This window comes from Colletotrichum acutatum, assembly GCF_030867785.1.
Source record: "Colletotrichum acutatum strain CBS 112980 chromosome Unknown BDZ83scaffold_52, whole genome shotgun sequence".
In the NCBI taxonomy this organism is placed as follows: domain Eukaryota; kingdom Fungi; phylum Ascomycota; class Sordariomycetes; order Glomerellales; family Glomerellaceae; genus Colletotrichum; species Colletotrichum acutatum.
In genome coordinates this window covers 271213-291681 of record NW_026849046.1, presented here as the reverse complement: position 1 = coordinate 291681, position 20469 = coordinate 271213, and the positions used below count along the sequence as shown (strand labels likewise).

The window sequence follows — 20469 nt, the reverse complement described above, 5'->3', positions numbered from 1 at the left end:
TTTTTGATGGGCAGAGATCTGCCGCTTTGGTTGAAGAGCCTGAAGGGCGTGACCTCTGATGTGAATGATATGAGCCAAGATATTTCGTTCGTGACTGGGTTGGGCCCAAGGCGGGACGGTCGAGCAAGGACAGGCTTCTGTCCTGTCTGTGCGAAGACCTCATCTTCAACGAGTGTGGCTGGGTCCAGGACGTCCCCGCCAATGCTGTGTAGTTTTGTTGGGCATCGCGGCACAACGTATGTGTGCCACTTGATAGGCGTCTCGACTTGGTGGGCGCCGAGGCATTCCGCCAGCTTTGCCTTACTTGTAAGTAGTCTTTCCTGTATTTGCTTGTTTCGCGGCTTCAGAGAGTAACCTGTGCTGATATGGTAGACGTGGGGAAGGTCCGCTAGCCCCAGGCCAACGGCCTTACAGACGATCTGTCGTACGGCGAACGGTGCGATCTTCCGAGCGGCCGCTAAGCTTTCTTCCGGGACGCGGGCAAAGATGCGGAGGTCCTCCTTCGGCTGCGCCTGCGGCTGATCCTCGGCGGGGAGTGTGGCCTTCGGGCGGGCAGAGCTCTGGCAGCTCTGGCCGCTCCGGGTCGCCGCAGTGGTGTTGCCCGCCATCGGTGCGACGACAGCCGCCCAACTCCGGGCCGCTATTGGGCTTGTCTCGTGATTGATCAGTCTCTTGAGGGTTTGAATGACATAGGCAGTGGCTTCTTTCGCGATCTGCTTTCTAGAACCGTCAAAGCTGGCGACAACGCTGTCGACGGACCGTGCAATGGTCAGAAAGACGTCTTTCCGTGCCTCGTACTGTCTAGCTTCTTCTGCAAGGGCTGTCAAGACGGACCCTGTGGCAGATCCGCTCGGAGCAGATGCGGTAGAGGCTGCGGGCCCCTCGGCCGAGGTAGGGGCGTCGGTGGTGGCATCAAGCTGGCTTCCCGTTAGGCTGGGCCGGGTCGGCTGTGCCTCGGCGTCGCGGCGTCGCTTAGCTCTTGAGGTGGGGTTCGGCTCCGGAGGTGTCCCGGAGCCTGGTTCGGGGTCGGCTTGGTCGGCCGACATCAGTCCGGTGCCCGACGGCGGCTGTGAGGCCATCGCGGATGCGGGCTCCGGCAAGGGGAGGTGAAGAGTTTTCGGCTGTTAGTAATTTGGTGGTAGGCTCACTCATTCACTAACAGCAGATGCCAAGAAAAATTAGGCGAGAGGGAAGTTTGACATATTCCTTATGTGCGTATATAAGAACAATCGATCATCCACAGATCGAGCTTGAACGTAGTATCGATCAACCAGTATACCAAGTTTCGACCAGAGCTCAACGACGCAGCATCTTTGAACATGAGACTCTCTGGTGTTTTTCTCGGCCTTGTTGCCGTCACGTCTGGCCATACAATCTTCCAGAAGCTCTCCATCAACGGAGCTGACCAAGGAGCATTGAAGGGGGTTCGCGCGCCTTCAAGCAACAATCCCATTCAGAACGTCAACGATGCCGGCTTCGCCTGCAACAATAACATTCAGTACAAGGACAACAATGTTGTGTCTATCGCCGCTGGTGCGAAGGTCGGTGCTTGGTGGGGACACATTATTGGAGGTGCTCAAGGCACAAACGATGCCGATAATCCCATCGCCGCAAGCCACAAAGGTGAGATCCTTAGCCTCGGGCTTTCACTTATCACACTACGTCCTTTGTTAGAATCCTGAATAATCGAAGTACTCACGCGGATGTAACAACAGGCCCTATCGTTGTCTACCTGGCCAAAGTTAGCAACGCTGCTAGCACTGGCACGACGGGCCTCAACTGGTTCAAGATTGCCGAAGCCGGCCTGAGCGGAAGTACATGGGCGGTTGACACCATGATATCAAACAATGGCTGGCACTACTTCACTCTGCCCTCATGCGTAGCTCCTGGAGACTACCTCCTACGCGTCGAAATTATTGCCCTTCACTCTGCCTCTACACAAGGAGAGGCCCAGTTCTATATGGAATGCGCCCAGTAAGTTAAACCACATTGTTACAAGGTTTAGAGATAGTTGATGACTCCTAACACTAAGTACTATAGAATTCGGGTGACTGGCTCAGGCACCAACGCCGGCTCTAACACCGTCAAGTTTCCCGGCGCCTACTCTGCGACCGACCCAGGCATTCTCATCAACATCTACGATGGTTCCGGGAAGCCAACAAACGGCGGCCGCTCATACAAAATCCCGGGCCCTTCTGTGCTTAGCTGTTCAGGTTCTGGAAGTTCTGGAAGTGGCAATGGGTCCCCTGCTGTTTCCAGCTCCGCTCCTGTGTCGAGCTCTCCTCCGTCCAGCGGCAGCGGCGGCAAGACTGTGGCTTTGTACGGTCAATGCGGCGGTCAAGGATGGACTGGCGGTACGACCTGCTCTCAGGGGACTTGCAAAGTCTCGAATCAGTACTATAGCCAGTGCCTGCCTTGAGTCTTGGATCTAAAGAGTTAGCTGGGGCTTTGGAAAGAATCGTAATGGGCTTCTGGGTTCAAACTGCGCGCGCTGATCGGGGGTTACATGTACTTCCCGACCAAAGGCAGTATGTAGCCACATACGGCTGACCGAACTTGTCAACCAACAGACAGATTGACAAGACATAATCATCGTTGATATATCTATCCTGGTCAATGTACCTGTTCTGTGCCATACTCTCTGTTGGAGTGTGTGGAGCCACAACTTTGAACGAAAATCACGCAGTGGATCCAACCTAGACACCCTAGAGCGCCGAAATGTTCAACAACAACTGGTCGGTTAGCTCAGTTGGTTAGAGCGTGGTACTAATATTTCACCAGAAATGTTCTGTAATGCCAAGGCCGGGAGTTCAAGCCTCCCACTGATCATGACCTTTTGCATTGGACGCCTAGGGATGCTTCCTGGCTCTTGGAATTCACTTTTGTGAGTTTTGGCGAAGTTTTGCTCCATTAGAAAGTGTGCCAGTGAGTCCAGCGTTTAAGCCCGGAACTGTGGAGACGGTGGAGCACGCACCCGGATCGGCAGTCTTGTTTCTCGCCGGTTCTCGCCGAGTCGCATTTCTTCCGCTTACGGACGTCGGGCCGGAACTGTCCACACTTTTCACTGATGATTTCGGGGAAGAGAGCCCGCTGCCTGCGGTATCCTCTAATGACATATCGACCAAAGTAAGACTGGACAGACATGGGCGTTCTCTAGGCGCCGAAGAAGGCCGGCCACGGCTCAAATGTTTATGAAGGCACATTCCACCCGGCTCCCGGCGCCGGTGGCATACGTCGCCGCGGCGTTCATCTCAACGTGAGCAACAATACCTAAACGTGTACGCGCACGAGCCAGATGCTGCACACGGACAACCGCGGGAAAAGCAAGAGGAAATGCCACAATGCCCCGACATTCTTGGGACGATCGTAAGCGTTTTTGCCACGGCGACGGGCCCAGCCAGGATTGGTAAGCCCCCCTCTCCCCGCAGAGCTGCCATCATCGTAAGGGGCGACGAAGACAGCTGCTAGTTGACGGACTAGACATGCACGATGCTGTCATCAGACCCCTGACCCAAAAGCAGAATCCAAAGCTTATTCTCGTCTTTCTCCATCATAATTCTGCATCTTTTGTGAACGAACCATTTGACTTGTCGATTCGCCTCGTATGATCGGCTGTGGGTCCTGATCTTCGAGCTTCTCTACGACCTAAAACCCCGGCTCGTCCCTCTTCTTGACCCCGATGAAGATACGTTCTTTCGGGGAAGCTTCACAAGTGACAGGAAGAGTCGAAACAAAGAAACGCCCAGTATGGAAATCGAAATCCCGGCTATTCATCCCGCAGTGGCAGTCAAGGCTCCGAGAGAGCCTCTAATCCTCATCGATGCCCCGACATATCTACCCGACGCCGGCGAGGTCATTGTCCAGGTAGAATGGACCTCCTCCACGCCCTACCATCTGCACCAAGCAGACGGCGGCCTACTGATCGACATGTTCCCCCGCATCCTGGGCGACACATTTGCAGGGACGGTGCTCCTGGTCGGGCCCGGGCCGCACCACGTCGACCTCGAGGTCGGAGACAAAGTTCTGGGGTACTCATTCCGTGACGACAAGGACGGCAAGGAAAAGGCTGCTCAAACCCTGATCACCGTCCCCACTTTCTTGTTGGGTAAGATGCCCAAGGGGCTGACGATGCAAGAAGCCGTGACTGTGCCTGACAACATTGTTACCGTCTTCCAGGCCGCCATCGATCTCGGACTGCCGCTCCCGTGGCCCATCCCGGAAGGGTGGACGCCCCCGGAAGCGGATGCGCCGATCCTGTTGTGGGGCGGATCCGGATCAGTTGGCATGTACTCCATTGAGGTGTTCCGGCACTGGGGTTACAAGAATCTCATGGTGGTCGCGAGCCGGAAACATCACGAGTATCTCACCTCGCTAGGCGCGACGGCTTGCTTCGACTATCGAGATAAGCATGTGGTCCAGAGCATCCAGGATCATCTAGGGCCCAAGGGAGTCCCCTACGTTATCGACTGCATTGGACACTTGTCGGGATCTCTCGGGCCCATCACCCATCTGGCGGACCGAGGCACCAAGGTTGCGGTTATGCTCCCTGTCGTTATCAAAGACCCGACAGAGATCGAAGCTCCTGTATACCAGATGACGGAGCCTGCAGAAGGGCAATGGAAAGAAGGTGTTGTCGTGAAAGGTGTCAGAACACATTTCTATCTCAAGGTATTGCATATTTCCCTTGAAAGATCTTTGGATACATTGATTGCTGACTGAAGTTTGACGTAGAACAAATTGTTCAAGGACAAAATGCAATGTGAGATAATACCATCGTTGCTGGAGCAAAAGGTGGTGAGGCCAAACCCGCAAAGGATAGTCGAAGGAGACACATTACTGGAGCGGGCTCAAGATGCTATTGTGCTCCTGCGGAACAAGGCTGTAAGTGGTGAGAGACTTGTTTGGAGAGTGTCAGAGAACGAAGCCGTTGTTTAGTAATTTGTACCAAAAAGCGGTCCTCACACTTAGCAGGGAAAATAGTGCTTATACGAAAAGGTCATACAGGGTCGGCTGTCTTCTGGTGACCCTTGTTCAGAGTCACAAAACTGGTCTGAGTCTAGACCTATGGCTTCTACTGCAGCTTATTATGCTCATAATCAGCAACGGCAATGTTTCGTAGCCTCGGCGAATTCGAAGGTACCACGAAATGTGTCGCATGTTCTCAAGGACATCGCTAAATACTATTTGGGAAAGAGACCGGGATAGAAAGGAATGCCACTAGGCAGACAGATGCATAATGGGAAGAATTGCGTGTCGTCATGAGATCAAGGCCGTATTCGAATCCACCGGAATTGAAGCTATGCCATCGCGGCTGCCCCGAGAGCGCGCGGTAATCTTCAGCATTGCGTCCATAATTTGTCTCTCTTCAGCTGGTGGTGCTTAGTTTGGTGGCTCTCTCCGGTGGAAGCGAACTGTGGAAGTGACATTCGAACATCTACATAGAGTACACGCAACATGCTTTGAAGGCAATAAAACACTGCTGCTAAGATTTCCTGGAGGTTTGTATTCTACCCGTAACAGCAAGTCGGGATGGTCAGTCTCTGCTACCTATTGTCGCAATCACCATCTTCCTTTACCTTCAATCTTTCCCACCGCTTCTCTATTTATTCATCTCGACCTTTATATCCCACTCGACTACCAACACCATCACTGTCACCCTTCAGCAGGTCGCCAAGATGATTGATCACTCACTACTTCACCCTACCATGACCGACGCCGATGTTCCAGAAGGCTTGCGCATCTCCAAGAAGTACGGCGTTGCCACGGCATGCGTGAGCCGTACCTTTTTCCCCTCGCCAAAGAGGAGCTCCAGGGCAGTGGCGTGCTTGTCTGCCCTGTGATCGGCTTCCCGCACGGCAACAGTACTACCGAAGTCAAGGTCTTTGAAGCCAACCAGGCAGCTGCCGCTGGTGGCAAAGAGATTGACATGGTCGCCAATATCGGCAAAGTCCTGCGAGGCGAGTGGGCCTACGTTGCTGAAGAGATTCGCCAAATCAACGATGTGGTCGTCCGCCATGGCGCAATACTCAAAGTTATTTTTGAGAATGACTATCTCGAAGAGGAGCATGTTATCCGACTGTGCGAGATCTGTTCCGATATTGGCGTCGCATTGGTCAAGACTTCAACTGGGTAAGGCTTCGTAAAGCAGCCTAATGGCTTGTACACTTACAAAGGAGCCACTGTTCGGCATCTGCAGCTTATGAGGGAGCACTCGAAGCCCGAGGTCCAAGTAAAGGCTGCTGGAGGCATTCGGACGCTGGATGATCTGCTTCACGTCATGTCACTTGGGGTCACCCGAATTGGCGTCACTGCTACCGTTGCGATTATGGAGGCTGCGGTCACGCGTGGAATCACGGATCAGCCAACTGAGGTGGAGTTTAAGCCCATCAGCGGGCCATCGACGGGAGGTTACTGAGTTACGTGGAAGTGTAGCAACCTCTTATATGTATCTAGCTACGTTGAACTTAGCATCTCTCGTGTTATGTTGAAGAAATTTCTTTCAGGCCATCAGACAAATTCCTACGTCGATAATTTATCACAATCAGATGACGAGTGGAAGTTAGCCTTTTGGCCAAAAGTCATGTCCGTTGAGATATCTTGAAGGGTGCACACATAGACTGCCAACGTCTACTCTAGGGATTTACCGGGTCTCGGAGCCCTGATACAGGAAGTAATAATGATAATAAGAATAGCCATTTTGGCTAAGTTCTTGCATTTGCTGGGGTGGAAATGCTAGCTGGACCTGTTCGGAACGTCGTGTTGGTCAAATGCTTGACCGGAACGAATTACCGTAAATGGCCTAGCGCATTACTAGCTTTAGTCTTTCATTCCGGTGGAACTCTCTGTTCTTCCAAGTACAACCTCAGACTCACATCTATCTACACGTCAACATTTTGTGCATCGAATTGAGCCAACTTTCGGGAATGAATATGTTGGAAGATACAGTTCCCATGGAGTCGAAGAGACCGAGGAGAAAGGTTACAGCCGCATGTCAACGCTGTCGAAAACAGAAATTGAAGGTAAGCTGCCCATTCATTTGAGCCCGGCAATGTTGTTTCACATATTCTAACCACCTTGGCCAGTGTGATACTCAACGTCCTTGTACTCTGTGTATCAGAGCCGGAGTAACATGCATTAATGAGACACCTAGCATGTGGAGGGTCCAGGGGCCCAACATCACTCCGTCACGGACTCGGAAGGCAGACAGGGTGCCAGGCACGGGCAGGACTCGTCTAGCGAAACGGGACCGTCGAGCAACCGGACCGGAGGAAGCCACCGAGCCAAGCACGTCTCCCGTCATGGTTACTACCATGCCACCCTTGACACTTTCACCGGGACGTCAGTCACTTCACGATGAATCAAGTCCCGCACCTCGGGCATCTTCGGAACAGGTTACCTCCAGCAGACCATGGTCAACGAATTCGGCCGCAGTCAGCTTCCTAGACGAGGTAACTATTGTCAAATATCAATGCTGGGATAGAAATTTTACATCTGACTCGGGTTCTGAGCAAGGCATTTCAACACCACGACATACACACGCCGGAAGAAGCAGACACTTCAGCTTTCGCAGCTACCGAGTGGACTTCGCGAGGTACCCACGAAGACGCCAGAGAAGCCGGTGCTTCCATCCAGTCATTAGCTCGACCCCTTTCCCAACAGCGGATCCGATCTATCTCACGGCACCATGGCGCCATGAGCGCAGCCCAAAGAGACTTTCTTTCCGTCTTGCCAGCTCAAGCCCCTGTGGCATTGCTTATTAACATTTACTTCGAGAAGATCCATTGGTTTATGATGATATTCTTCACAAGCGAGTTTCGGGCCCGAGTTCAAGAGCTTCACACGACTGCATCACCGGGATCTTCACCAAGAAAAGCGAATCCCGGTATACTTGGTCTTGTGCTTGCTGTCTGCTTAACTAGCCTCCGCTACGCCAGCCCCGAGCAGCACTCTCAACTCATTGAACTTGGCGTTGATCCAGATTCATTGCAAGAAAACATATTGGCGACGCTGAAGGTGAGATTCCTCGACGTCGTCTCCTTGGGATCCATCGAGGCTGTGCAGATGTGTATCCTGTTAGGAAGTTTCTACCTGTATCACGGGGAACCCGAACTCGCCTGGCCGATTTGCGGAAGTGGTCTGCGCATCGCCCAAGCTCTCAAACTTCATCAACGACACAAAGATGAGGATGAATCCTTGACGGTACCCGATGTTGATAACCCAGTCCACAGGACAGCTGAGACGCGCAAGCGATGTTGGTGGGCCATCTACGAGATTGAGACCTTTTGCTCGATGCTGTACGGCTTTCCTCTTAGTATCGTGGACGAGGATTGTAACGTCGAAGTACCCGAACAATATCCCTTGCGATCTAAAGATGCGTCTTGGGAGTCAATCAGATGGAAATCCACCGGGAAAGCTTCTGTACTCTCATACAAGGTGTCGATGGCGCAGCTGTCGATCATCGTGAAAAGGGCGCTCTCAGAACTATACGGAAACCGAAAGCAGCCCGACAGCAATGAGCTTGGTGCAAGGACCGAAGGGCCACTAGTTCAACGTCTCATAAACACCGTCACTAGCCTGGACCAACAAATCCGTGAATGGCACGGCCACCTCCCGCAAGAATTGGTCTTCAAAGAAGACGAGAGTGCAACCGCAGCTGGCCGCCCCTGGAGCGCCAATCATTCTCTGTGCCCAGAACACCATCAGCACACTTTTCGTATCCAGGGGCTAGCACTCAAACTCGCCTATGAAAATGCTAGAATTTTGGTGCATAGGCCCTTGTTAGCCTATAGAGCGATGAAGAAGATCAGCACGACCGAAGGCTCCGATCTCCGTTCAACCGGGGAGAATGATCCGCTCCAGGGCTCGGTACGAAGTTGCCGAGACGCGGCCTTGCAGATTGCCAACATTGGCTGCACTCCGCACTTCAAAGAGGTAATAGACACCTATGCGTTATCTTTTGTCGCATTGCATCTTTTCACTGCCGGTGTCACGCTCTCAATCATGACGGGACTAGACCCATTGAGCCGGGAAGCCTATGATTCCAAAATGGGCCTTCGAAAGTTGATGGAGATGCATTCCCAACTCAAGTCCAAGTCTGTTGTTGCTGAACAGGGGCTGAACATTCTCACGAAACTGATGAAGCTCGTTATGACTAAGGAGATGGAGAGAATGCTTCACTTGGATGTTCCGCCTCAGACGGGATCCGACCAAAGTGGAAGAGACAATGAAACAAGTGGTAGCTCGATCACGATAGAAGTCACTAGCCGAGGCACCGAAACAAACGCCATGGACCCAAGCAGCAACAACATTCAGACCGCGCTACAACAAAGCACACCAGCGGCTGACATGGCCGAGGATGCCGCAACGAGTCTGAGCTTTAGCGAGGACCCAATCATAACGCAAGCGCTCTCGGAGTTCGAGCAAAGTAAGATGAAGTCCCCCAACTATATTTCTTAGCTGACAATAGTTTTAGTCATGATGTATGATATAAACGGTGTCGGAGAGGGAGACCCGGTGGAGTTCAGCGAATACCTAACTGAGAGTTGTTTCGGGAGACAGGATCAGGGATGGATATGGAATCAAGGACACTCGTTTGCGAGCTAGTCATTGACTTGAACCAAGTTTCAAGGTACACCTAAGTCTTCTGACTTGTCCTGGTCTAGATGAATTCTGCCGGTATTGTCCACCCGGTTTGGTTTCCTGGAGAATCGCGGGGTTGTCCCCCCACCGGAGCTCGAACCTGCCTTGCTCCGGCGGGGTAACGAGATTGTCGAAACCAGCCAACCTAGTGATTCTTCATGCTGGAAGCGTGGCCTCAGCTTCAGAAGCCCCTCGGGCCCGTCTTCTCGACGATACTCCCGGTGGAGATGCTTCGAAGAATTGGGTCATCATGGTAACGGATGTTCCTGTTACCGGTGATCAGGCGCCAGCGTTAAGTCCGTTGGAGAGGAAAACCGCCGATGCGTTCCCGGATAGAATAACGGGTCGAAGCTTGTGAGGAGATCTTTATTTCTGGCTTTCCACTTGCCTTGCAGGTTCCGTGTTCTCTGTTTATCTACTAGTTCTTTGTCAACCGTTGCCTGTATTTCTAGAGTGAATTCGATCTCAATACTGCCATCTCATCAGAAATCCAATCACAATATCCACCATGATTCATCAAAAGGACGGCCTTCTGATCTATCAGTATGATGGAGAGCAAGTATGGATCCAGCCATGGGGTCCAGATGCCTTCCGAGTCCGAGCTACCAAGGCCCATGTGATGCCAACTGAGGCATGGGCCTTGGAAGAAGAACCAAAACAGGTCAAATCAGAGATATCACTCGCCGAAGGCGGCTCAGCCACTATACGCAATGGAAAGGCAAGGGCAGTTGTAAGCAAGCGGGGCAAAATCACCATCTACAACGCCAATGATGTCGTCGTCCTTGAAGAGTACGCTCGCAATCGTCGCGACCTACTCGATGCCAAGTGTAGCGCCATTGAGGTCGAGGCTCGCGAGTTCAAACCTCTTCGGGGCGGCGACTACCACCTCACAATGCGCTTGGAGAGCCAGCGACCCGACGAAAAGATTTTTGGGATGGGCCAGTACCAGCAGCCCTTCCTGGATCTTAAGGGCCTCGACCTTGAGCTAGCACACCGTAACTCGCAGGCCAGTGTGCCTTTTGCGTTGTCTTCTCTAGGCTACGGAATCCTTTGGAACAATCCCTCCATCGGTCGCGTTGTGTTTGGAAAGAACATCACTGTCTTTGAAGCGTATTCTACCAACATTCTGGATTACTGGGTGGTGGTTGGTGACACGCCCGCCGATATCGTGCAGCGTTACGCAAGTGTGACTGGCAAAGCTCCCATGATGCCCGAGCACGGCCTGGGCTTCTGGCAGTGCAAACTCCGGTACGAGACTCAAGAGGAGCTTCTCGAGGTCGCCCGGGAGTACCGCCGTCGGGAGCTTCCCCTCGATCTCATCGTTATCGACTTCTTCCACTGGCCATTGCAAGGCGAGTGGAAATTTGACCCTCAGTATTGGCCCGATCCAGGTAAGAGCAGCTTGTTGATCAACCACGTCTGCAACAGCAACTAATTCGAGCTCTAGATGCCATGATACAAGAGCTCCGTGATTTGGACGTCGAGCTCATGGTCTCAATCTGGCCGACAGTGGATCAGAGATCGTCAAACTTCCAAGAGATGCTCGAGCAAGGATTTCTCGTCCGCACCGAGAGAGGCATCCGAACCAACTTCGAGTTCGAAGGTTCCACCGTATACTACGATCCCACCAGCCCTGGGGCTCGTAAGTACGTCTGGAACAAGGCCAAACAGAACTACTTCTCAAAGGGCATCAAGACATTCTGGCTCGACCAAGCCGAGCCAGAGTATTCCGTCTACGACTTTGAAAACTACCGCTACTTCCTCGGCCCGAACCTGTCCGTCGGTAATATCTATCCTAAAGAGTACGCACGAACGTTTTTCGAAGGTCAGAAGGAGGCCGGCCAGGAGAACATCGTCAACCTGCTACGCTGCGCGTGGGCCGGCAGCCAGAAGTACGGCGCGCTCGTCTGGAGCGGTGATATCGCGTCCTCGTGGGGCAGCTTCCGCAATCAGCTGGCGGCCGGGCTGAACATGGGCATCGCGGGATTGCCCTGGTGGACAACCGACATTGGAGGGTTCCACGGCGGCAATCCCGAGAACGAGGCCTTCCGCGAGCTCTTTGTGCGGTGGTTCCAATGGGGTGCGTTCTGCCCCGTGATGAGACTGCACGGAGACCGAGAACCGAAGCCGGGCGGCCTGGCCTCGAGCAGTGGAGCGGCCAACGAGGTCTGGTCGTATGGCCCGGCGGTGTATGACATCTGCCGCAAGTATCTCTTCATTCGCGAGAAGTTGAGAGACTATACGCGAAGACTGATGGCTGAGGCGCACGAGCACGGTTCGCCTGTGATCCGATCGCTGTTTTACGAGTTCCCCGGGGATGAGAGGTGCTGGCAGCTTGGGGCTGAGCAGTACATGTATGGTGATGCCTATCTTTGCTGCCCTGTTGTCAACCCTGGCATCACCGAGGCCAAAGTCTATCTGCCCAAGTTGGGTGGTGGAGAGCAATGGACAACTCTTCCTCACGAGGGCTTCAAGGAGCAGGACTTTGAGGGCGGGCAGGAGATTGAGATACAGTGCCCTCTAGATTGGATGCCAGTGTTTGTTAGAAAGTCAAAGGCAGAAGTGGTTCTGCAGAAGTCAGAATAGCATAGATTTCTCTAGTTGAACCATCGGGATGCTGGAGACTGTAGCTAGAACATGGACAATGTTCAACGTCGCATCCGGCGCTGTCCCCCTCTTGGCCACCACGCTTTTGGCGAGTTACAGCGGAATAGTGAGAGAAACGGCATGACCTACAAGGGGTCATATGCCGCTCAAATGAACGGTGTTCCTCCTTACCCCGCGTGCGGCTAGTCGCCCCGGAACTCATCTCATCTCGCGTTTCTCGGGGTAAACACGCCACTGAGCCCAACTGTCTTTAGTGCATACTCTCCGCCTTGTTTTCAAATGACAGGAGACTAACTAGCAGGTCTTTGACGCTCACTCCTTTTCTCTTCACATCTCTCTCAGAGATCCAGCATGAAGCGCTCACTTGCTGAACAAGATACTGTGTCTACTTCATGAGTAAGATGACAGCACAATGGCAGCGACCGAACAGGCCGGCAATGAGCGGACAGACTCAACGTCCGAGAGTGAGGACGTCATCGCCGTCGCGAATCCAACGGCTGATGCACCAGTGTTCAAATGCGACTATTGTGGAAGCACCTTTGGGCGCCAGGAGCATCTCACTCGGCATAAGCGATCGCACACTAGAGAAAAGCCTTTTTCATGCTCGGCATGCGGCAAGAGCTTCTCCCGATTGTACATTATTATAATTTCCTCACTGGTCTTATTTACTAACGCGATTATAGGGATGTTCTCACTCGTCATGCGGCCTCTCATGATGAGGTCGCAAATGAGTCTCGGCGGCCCGTGGCATCTTCCAGGGCATGTCAGGCATGCGCTGTGAGCCGTTCGCGATGCTCAAAAGAGAGCCCCTGCCGTCGCTGCACAGGTAAAGGTCTCGAGTGCAAATACCCAGCTGGCCGCCGCCGAGGTCCTCGTGCAGCGTTACGGTCTCCGGACGAGAGTGCTCCTCCCAGAGGTAGACTTGATAGCCAGGGAGAGGTCATGGAGTATTCCGATCCAGTGCAAGTTCCACAACCTCCAGGGATGACCGAGATACCATTCTCGACCCCGAATCATGCGCCAGAAAGGCGCGCAGTCGAAACCTCGTGGACTCTTCCGCAAGTCACAGGAGACAACGGTCAACATTTTCAAGTCAACAACTGCGAAGTAGGTTACGGGATGAATCCCATGAACAACTTTATCCAGAACGAGGAATTTCCCGAGCAATCTGCTGGTATTTCGGCCATCAATTGGCTTTCTCCTCAGTACTACTCAGATTTTGATTGGGGCATCATGTCTTCTGTAAACGAGAGAGAAGCTTTTCCAGCCAACCTGGACGGTGTGCAAACCGTCATGAATGCCTATGAGGCCGTACGACAAGGGCCTTGGCTGAACCTCCTCAACAGTCAGCCAGTCCAGGCTTCGAATGCCGCACTTCCACCAGCATCAGCACAACAGCTCAATCCATCAGGAACGACGCCCAGGAGTAGACCGAACGGAAGTACGACTGGATCCGTAGAATCGTCATCAACCACAGCGACTTACTATGTCGATGGTGCTCCATCTAGAGCACCTTTCAAGGGTCGCCCGTCACAAAGAAGTCTAGTCTTGGATAACTTGAACACAGCGCGGCCCGAAGATGACACTCCGACTCCTAGCACAGCGGCTCTAGGCACCCCGAAGGATTCTGATGAAGCGACAGGGCTTGATCTATCTGTGCAGGCCTACGATAACCTTCTACAACATATCAACACTGAACCTTTTCTTCAAGGCCGTAGCGCGACACCACTTCCATCAATAGCACACGCTCGAGTTTATTTCCGATTGTACTTTCAACATTTCCACCCCGCTTATAACTTCCTACAGAAATCGACCGATTTCTATCATGAGCCAGCAAATTGGCCACTTCTGTTGGCAGTCTGCGCGATTGGCTCAGTTTACTCCCGTGGCGAGGTCAATCTCTGTTTCAGGGACCTATTTCTTGAACTTTTGGAAAGCGCGGTACGATTTTACATCTCAACAGGCGCCCTGGATGATGCGGCAGGCTCATGTCAAGTGTCACTGGCAAGCCCTGGGGAAGATTCAGTAGGTCTAGTCATTGCTCAAACGTCTACCCTCTGGTTGATACACAACCTGCACAATGGTGTCTTCGGCGATCGCTACGATCTGGCATTCCTAGTACGGCACTTCTTGATCAATGCCTGTCGAAAGATGGATCTGCTGGGTAAACGTGAGGATACGCAACAAGTAGCGCAATACGTAGATGGACCACATGCCCTCACAAGATGGCTGGAGAGGGAGGCCAGACTAAGAACTGGCCTCATGATATGGGTACGTGCAAGACGCTAGTTGTAGTTCACAGAGTCCATGAACTGACGTGTCTTTCGTACTCTAGATTCTTGATGCTATTGTATTCCTGGAGAGGGGTCAAGATGTATTACTCAAATTGGGCGATGCAAAAGGCCAGATGCCGTGCCTTGATTCTATCTGGGACCAGCCTACTGCAAAGAAACTGGGGCAGCTGCAGTCTAAGCCAGGTGTGTAACTCGACCGTCCAACACAATCATGGCACCACTCAAACTCACACATCGAGGAACCCGCAGTCACTTTACCTGAGGCCATGGAAATGCTCTACATGGAGAAGAGACTGCCACCGAACCTGGCTGACTTCAGCACCATGGTGCTCACGTACGCCATCATCAGGCGTACCAAGGAAGCGATATACCACAACCAGATCAGGCTCAACTCATGGACACCGACAGCCGACGTCCAGAAGTGCGGTCCTGGTGATACCGCCGAGGAGACTTGGCCCCCGTCGCTGCCTATCCTATCGAGATGGCGGAACAGTGCCTGCGACTCCCTCGACCTCCTCCACTGGAACGCTAACGCGATCATCGCCAAAGCGGGTGGATGGGAGCATCCCGTCATCTTACATCTCCACCTATCTCGCCTCGTACTTCTCGCTCCTATAACACACTTACAAACACTAGCCGCTGCCGCCTCGGCGCGAGCATCCTCCCGCAACGTTGACAACTCCAAAGTTGAAAAGGCGAGATCTCTCGTCACCCAGTGGGCTCTGCGTGACCAGTACAAGGCCAGACTATCGGTCGTTCATGCAGGCGCAATGCTTTGGCACATCCGTCGCTACAGCGTTGGCAACTTTCTGGAGCCCTTTGGCATATTCACTGCAACATTGGTGGTTTGGGCGTACAGCACGATGATGCTGTTCATGAAGCGGCATCAGAACCCGAGCTCTCACTTGGCCAGCGACGGCCCCGGCCAGCAACATAGCCCGATGGAGGCAGTGGCAGAAGTTGAAGAGGACCCAGAGCCTAGCTTCCTCCACCTCGACCGGCCATGTGACGACGAGATGGTGCAGACTTATGTGAGGCTAGGCCATAAGATGGCGGGCCACATGGCCAAGGTGGGTGATATCTGCAATGATGGGGCTCCTCGAAAGATTCTCAAAGAAGGGATGCAGATGCTCAAGGGGAGACCGGAGCAGAACGGAGACACAGCGAGTAGCGTTGGGAGCGGAGGTGCAATCGAGCATGGCAGGGGGCACTCGGTCTGGGGAGCAGAACGAACATACGCCGATCTCCTGGACTCGCTCGTTCAGTCCACCGCGGACTAGGTTATCCCTCCTCGAGAGCGGGCGATGGACTCTCCACCGGAGCTGGCAGCCCGGTATAGCCATGGATCGGGTGGTTATTCTAGTGAGAAGTTAGAAAACTCCGGTGGGGGTGGAGACATCATGCCACAAATGGCAAAGACAATTACCCAAACAAGCCATCAGATGGCACGACGACTTCTTTGTGCCAGAAAGGCTAATTACCACAAACTCTTTCTCCGCATGTTACCCCGGATCTTCGACTGACAACATGCGGGGACAACGTGTGTTCCAAGCTGTGGGATACCGTCCCGACGAAGAAGACAGTGACCAGAAACAATATCCTTCTGGCGTTACATGCGTCTCTATATCATGTCTAGATTCTCCACCATCTCCGAACCTCGCTTGTCGATCATCTTCACGACGACGCTGATAATTGCACTGTAACACGTTGAAGGTTCGAAGCTATCACCAACTCTCATTCTCTATCATTTACCTTACGTTTTAGAATCAAGTCATTCATCAGCCGCCGCAATGGGCACCACCAAAGAAGAGCCACTCGAGATCGGTCAGCTCGAGCATGCTCCCACCGGGGACTATGCTATCAAAGACTTGGCCATGGCCAAGCAGGCCGCAGACAACGAGCACAAACTTGGCTTCATGGAGGCTATCCGCCGCTATCCCAAGGCTGCCATGTGGTCTGTCCTCGTCTCCGCCGCCATCATCATGGAAGGCTACGACATCGTCCTCATCTCGTCCTTTTTTGCTCAGCCCGCTTTCAAACGACACTACGGCGAATACCTCCCCAGCAAGGGCACGTACGAGATCACAGCATCCTGGCAGAACGGGTTGAGCAATGCAGTCAGTGTCGGTACAATTATCGGCGCTTTCGCGAACGGATACTTCACCCATCGCTTCGGGTACCGAAAGGTTCTTCTCGCATCCTTGGCTAGCATCGTCGCCTTTATCTTCATCTCCTTCTTCTCGCCGAACCTCCCCGTCCTCCTCGTCGGCCAATTCCTCTGCGGCATCCCCTGGGGCGTCTTCGCGACAACTGCTCCAGCTTACGCCTCCGAAGTCTGCCCGATGGCGCTGCGCGGCTACCTTACCGTCTTCGTCAACCTCTGCTGGGCCCTCGGCCAGCTGATTTCAGCCGGTGTTCAGGCAGGCTTCTCCGATGGCAGCAACCAGTGGTCGTACCGCGTGCCGTTTGCGATTCAATGGGTCTGGCCGCTACCGCTTTTCGCCGTCTTATGGTTCGCGCCCGAATCCCCTTGGCATTTCGTCCGCCTCGGCGACTATGAGCAAGCCGAGAAGTCTGTCCTTCGTCTCGGCTCCGCGTCCGAAGCCGTCAATTCGAAGCAGAAAGTTGCCATGATGATTCATACTAATGAGATTGAGCAGCAGATGGACGAAGGAACCTCGTATCTCGATTGCTTCCGCGGCGTTGACCTCCGGAGAACCGAGATCGCCTGCATGGCATTTGCTGCACAGCCTTTTTGCGGCTCTGCTATGGGAGGTACACCAACCTACTTCTTCGTCCAAGCCGGTTTGCCGGAATCGATCTCGTTTCGCATGTCCGTCGGTGGCCTCGGTATTGCCTCTGTTGGTACGATCGTATCATGGGGGCTTCTCGGTCGCTTCGGTCGTCGCACGCTGTATCTATGGGGTCTTGGGGCGTTGGCTCTGATCCTCCTCGTCGTCGGTGCCATCAGTGCCGGTGCCCCTAATTCGGATGGTGCGAACTACGCTCAGGCTGGCATGATGCTGGGTTGGCTTGGTGTCTACTACCTCACCGTCGGACCAATCTGTTACGCCATCATCTCCGAGGTTTCCTCGACTCGTCTCCGCAACAAGAGCGTTTGCCTCAGCCGTATTGCCTACTACATTGCTCAGATTGTCTGTAATGTCATCAACCCTTACATGCTCAACCCAACGGCCGGTGACTGGAGAGGAAAGACGGGTTTCTTTTGGGGAGGTTGCGCCTTTGTTTTCTTCATTTGGACTTTCTTCCGCCTCCCTGAGACAAAGGACAAGACATTTGAGGAATTAGACATTCTCTTTGCAAGGCGCGTCAAGGCATCCAAGTTTGCATCTTACAGAGTCGATGCTTATGCCAGCGGCGACGAAGTCCTGGCCAAAGAAGGCTGAGTTCTTATCCAAACCACTTGTCCCCTCCTTTAGAGTAGGAGATTTAGTTTCATACCTTCGTCAAGAGTCTTTCGTATTGCAATTGGACCTAATCCATGCTGTTACTGCCAATCCTTTGCTTGAGAGCCTGATTATATATCAAACATCGAGTCATCGACCAGCCATAGGTTGGATTGTCCTGTCATAATGATGAATAGATCAGCGAGTTATAATTCAGAGCTTGAGTTCGTTCCTCCATACTTCTAGAAACCAGTACCGTCGCTACCGTAGCTATACCTTGCTATTCTTCAATCAGTCTCCTTTATTAAAAAAGTACTCGACCTATTTACTCAGTACCAGTGCTACAACTTACCTGTGAGCAACGTGTTCAAATCGGAATTCCAGATGCATCTTGGTTTGTAATGCTTTAGATCATGAAGTCGAGTAGTAGCCAGGCATTGGGTCCCAGATGACAACCTCCGTAATCATCCCACAGGTCTGCGGTAAATGATGATCTGCGCTCATGATGGCGGCAAGTAAAGATTCAACCTCAGACGCGACGCGTCTTCCGGGCTGTGCCATTTTCTCCGTTCGTGATACTATTGTGAACCCCGCAGAAGTGTCGCAACGCCCGGTGGAGGAGGATCAACGTTGTGTTGATAGTGGATGTTCCCATCCGCTCTTCCCCGCGAATTGTGAACGAGCTCTTGCAGCTTCACCTTGGCATGCGGGGAATTGGAGGATAGCGTCAAACGTCGCACAAGATGCGCCGATCTGCCGTGTGCAAGTATCTGTCAAAACATTTACTCCGGTGGGGTGGTTCATACTTGGAATGACTTCTCATCGCGACGAGGCATCGCGATGTAGGTATAAAGTAGGAAGTTTCGTAGATGAAAGGATGATTGAAAGCATGCAGTCAACAGCTGATTCATCTTGACACGACACCATTCAATCCTTCCGTCATTGACATGTCTTTTCTCAAGGCTTTCTCTGCCATTGCAGCTCTTACAGCTGGCCATGTTACTGGTCTGGCTGTACGACAATCCCCAGCTGGCACAGCAACTGTCGATATCGCGAACCCTAGTGGTCCAGCCAGATTTCTCGGTTCCGGTTTCATCTACGGGTTCCCCGATAACGGAAGAGAGATTGACACCTCCATCCCCGACTACTTCGTTACTGACATCAAGTTCCACGCCAGCCGTGCCGGGGGTGCCCAGATTCTAGCTCCTGGGTGGATCGGCGGACTCGACGGATACCAGCAGCGCTTCGACTCGGCCCTCTCCAATTACCGGACCACGCGCAAGTACGGAGCTGATTTCATCCTCTTGCCCCACGACCTCTGGGGTGCCGATGGCGGCCAGGCGGGAGGTTCAATCTTCCCCGGTGACAATGGCAACTGGACAGAGACTGAGCTTTTCCTCCACCGTCTTGTCGATGACATTAAGTCTAATAACATGCTCGACGGGCTTGTCTTTGATATCTGGAACGAGCCTGATCTTGACATCTTCTGGGCTCGATCGTGGGATCAGTACCTAGAGTATTATGTCCGGGCTCACAAGATCATTAGGTTTGATAACCACTCACTATTAATCATTTCGATGTCACCTAACAGAATCTCAGGGCCGAACTTCCAGGAACTTTGATCAGTGGACCATCAGCCGCCAACGCCCCAGCCGTTGACTTGGATAACTGGAAGGCTTGGATGTCCAAGGTGGCAGCCAACGACGCCGTTCCCGATATCTACTCCTGGCATCAAATTGGCGAGTGGCAGCGTGAGCCCGACAGAGTCGTTCCCGATTTCAAGACCCTCCAAAGCACCTACAACCTTCCAGACCGCCCAATCGACTTGAACGAGTACGCTTGGCCATCCGAGCAGAACCCAGCCAATGGCGTCTTCTACCTCTCCCAACTTGAACGCCACAACCTTCGCGGTCTCCGCGCCAACTGGGGCGGCGGTTCCGACCTGCACAACTACATGGCCGACTTGCTCTTCAAGGATGCCAGCGGAGCGTACAAGCCCAACGGAGAGTGGCAGGTATACAAGTACTACGCCCAGATGACCGGCGAGCGCGTTGCCACCACTGCTTCGGCCGACCGGACGTTTGATGTCTTTGCCACCGTTGAGAACAACAGCATCAAGATCCTCGCGGGAACCAGGACCGTTCAGAAAAATTACGAGATCAAAGTCTCTGGGCTCAGCAGGCTCGGTCTTCCCAGCGACGGATCCGTCCAAGTCCGCACTCTTCGTTTCGACTGGGCTGGTACCAAGGCTGAGGTTGGGGGTCCGGTCGATCTGGGTGTCACCAGCATTTCATCCGCTTCTGACAGCGTAAGTTATCCTTGTCTTTGATTGAAAACTTTCATGTGTGATAGGGATGCTAATTCTTGGTTTTCCAGCTTACGATCATTGTCGAGCCACCTACCAACTCCACCGCATTCGCTTTTGAGCTCTTCTAAGCCTGAGACAGGCGCTTACCATCCTACTCAGTAAATGGGTATGGTCTACTGAATGTTCCCAAGGCAACGAAAGGACAAACCCGAAC

The 20469-nt window shown here is 53.0% G+C and overlaps 8 protein-coding genes and 1 non-coding gene across 9 annotated transcripts; all 9 read left to right on the top strand.

The window, feature by feature from the left end:
• Positions 1 to 1161: 1161 nt before the first annotated feature.
• BDZ83DRAFT_623224 (family 61 glycosyl hydrolase) lies at positions 1162 to 2795 on the top strand. Its single transcript, XM_060508371.1, has 3 exons — positions 1162 to 1623; positions 1716 to 1974; positions 2041 to 2795. The coding sequence occupies exons 1-3, from the start codon at positions 1320 to 1322 to the stop codon at positions 2417 to 2419; spliced, it is 942 nt and encodes a 313-aa protein (XP_060364505.1). The 5' UTR covers positions 1162 to 1319; the 3' UTR covers positions 2420 to 2795.
• On the top strand, positions 2735 to 2829 carry BDZ83DRAFT_t156. Its single transcript has one exon. It is a non-coding gene; the product is annotated as a tRNA-Ile (tRNA).
• Positions 2830 to 3747: 918 nt separating this feature from the next.
• On the top strand, positions 3748 to 4935 carry BDZ83DRAFT_578732 (zinc-binding dehydrogenase; the record flags this gene model as incomplete). Its single annotated transcript, XM_060505161.1, has 2 exons — positions 3748 to 4668; positions 4732 to 4935. 2 exons carry the CDS (start codon positions 3748 to 3750, stop codon positions 4933 to 4935), a joined length of 1125 nt encoding a protein of 374 aa, XP_060364504.1.
• A 740-nt stretch (positions 4936 to 5675) lies between these two features.
• On the top strand, positions 5676 to 6524 carry BDZ83DRAFT_779370 (uncharacterized protein; the record flags this gene model as incomplete). The annotated part of the gene is made up of 3 exons (XM_060515516.1): positions 5676 to 5778; positions 5802 to 6112; positions 6146 to 6524. 3 exons carry the CDS (start codon positions 5676 to 5678, stop codon positions 6413 to 6415), a joined length of 684 nt encoding a protein of 227 aa, XP_060364503.1. The 3' UTR covers positions 6416 to 6524.
• A 405-nt stretch (positions 6525 to 6929) lies between these two features.
• Positions 6930 to 9456, top strand: BDZ83DRAFT_719995 (fungal-specific transcription factor domain-containing protein; the record flags this gene model as incomplete). The annotated part of the gene is given in 6 exon segments (XM_060512235.1): positions 6930 to 7019; positions 7083 to 7208; positions 7344 to 7411; positions 7509 to 7784; positions 7809 to 8418; positions 8434 to 9456. 6 exon segments carry the CDS (start codon positions 6930 to 6932, stop codon positions 9454 to 9456), a joined length of 2193 nt encoding a protein of 730 aa, XP_060364502.1.
• A 419-nt stretch (positions 9457 to 9875) lies between these two features.
• Positions 9876 to 12225, top strand: BDZ83DRAFT_779363 (glycosyl hydrolases family 31-domain-containing protein; the record flags this gene model as incomplete). Its single annotated transcript, XM_060515515.1, has 2 exons — positions 9876 to 11030; positions 11087 to 12225. The coding sequence occupies exons 1-2, from the start codon at positions 10148 to 10150 to the stop codon at positions 12223 to 12225; spliced, it is 2022 nt and encodes a 673-aa protein (XP_060364501.1). The 5' UTR covers positions 9876 to 10147.
• A 535-nt stretch (positions 12226 to 12760) lies between these two features.
• BDZ83DRAFT_558080 (uncharacterized protein) lies at positions 12761 to 15673 on the top strand (the record flags this gene model as incomplete). The annotated part of the gene is made up of 4 exons (XM_060503534.1): positions 12761 to 12879; positions 12930 to 14517; positions 14582 to 14725; positions 14780 to 15673. Coding segments are annotated over 4 exons (2745 nt in total), but the record flags the coding sequence as incomplete, so codon positions are not given.
• Positions 15674 to 16853: 1180 nt separating this feature from the next.
• BDZ83DRAFT_623214 (general alpha-glucoside permease) lies at positions 16854 to 18262 on the top strand. The gene has a single exon (XM_060508370.1). It carries the CDS (start codon positions 16883 to 16885, stop codon positions 17945 to 17947), a length of 1065 nt encoding a protein of 354 aa, XP_060364499.1. The 5' UTR covers positions 16854 to 16882; the 3' UTR covers positions 17948 to 18262.
• Positions 18263 to 18894: 632 nt separating this feature from the next.
• BDZ83DRAFT_578660 (glycoside hydrolase superfamily) lies at positions 18895 to 20383 on the top strand (the record flags this gene model as incomplete). Its single annotated transcript, XM_060505152.1, has 3 exons — positions 18895 to 19493; positions 19547 to 20255; positions 20324 to 20383. 3 exons carry the CDS (start codon positions 18895 to 18897, stop codon positions 20381 to 20383), a joined length of 1368 nt encoding a protein of 455 aa, XP_060364498.1.
• Positions 20384 to 20469: the final 86 nt, after the last annotated feature.

Coding starts and splice junctions, on each gene's coding strand:
- BDZ83DRAFT_623214 (XM_060508370.1), top strand. CDS start 16,883: ATGGCGCTGCGCGGCTACCTTACCGTCTTCGTCAACCTCTGCTGGGCC.
- BDZ83DRAFT_623224 (XM_060508371.1), top strand. CDS start 1,320: ATGAGACTCTCTGGTGTTTTTCTCGGCCTTGTTGCCGTCACGTCTGGC. Junction 1,624..1,715: donor CATCGCCGCAAGCCACAAAG/GTGAGATCCTTA, acceptor ATGTAACAACAG/GCCCTATCGTTGTCTACCTG. Junction 1,975..2,040: donor TTCTATATGGAATGCGCCCA/GTAAGTTAAACC, acceptor TAAGTACTATAG/AATTCGGGTGACTGGCTCAG.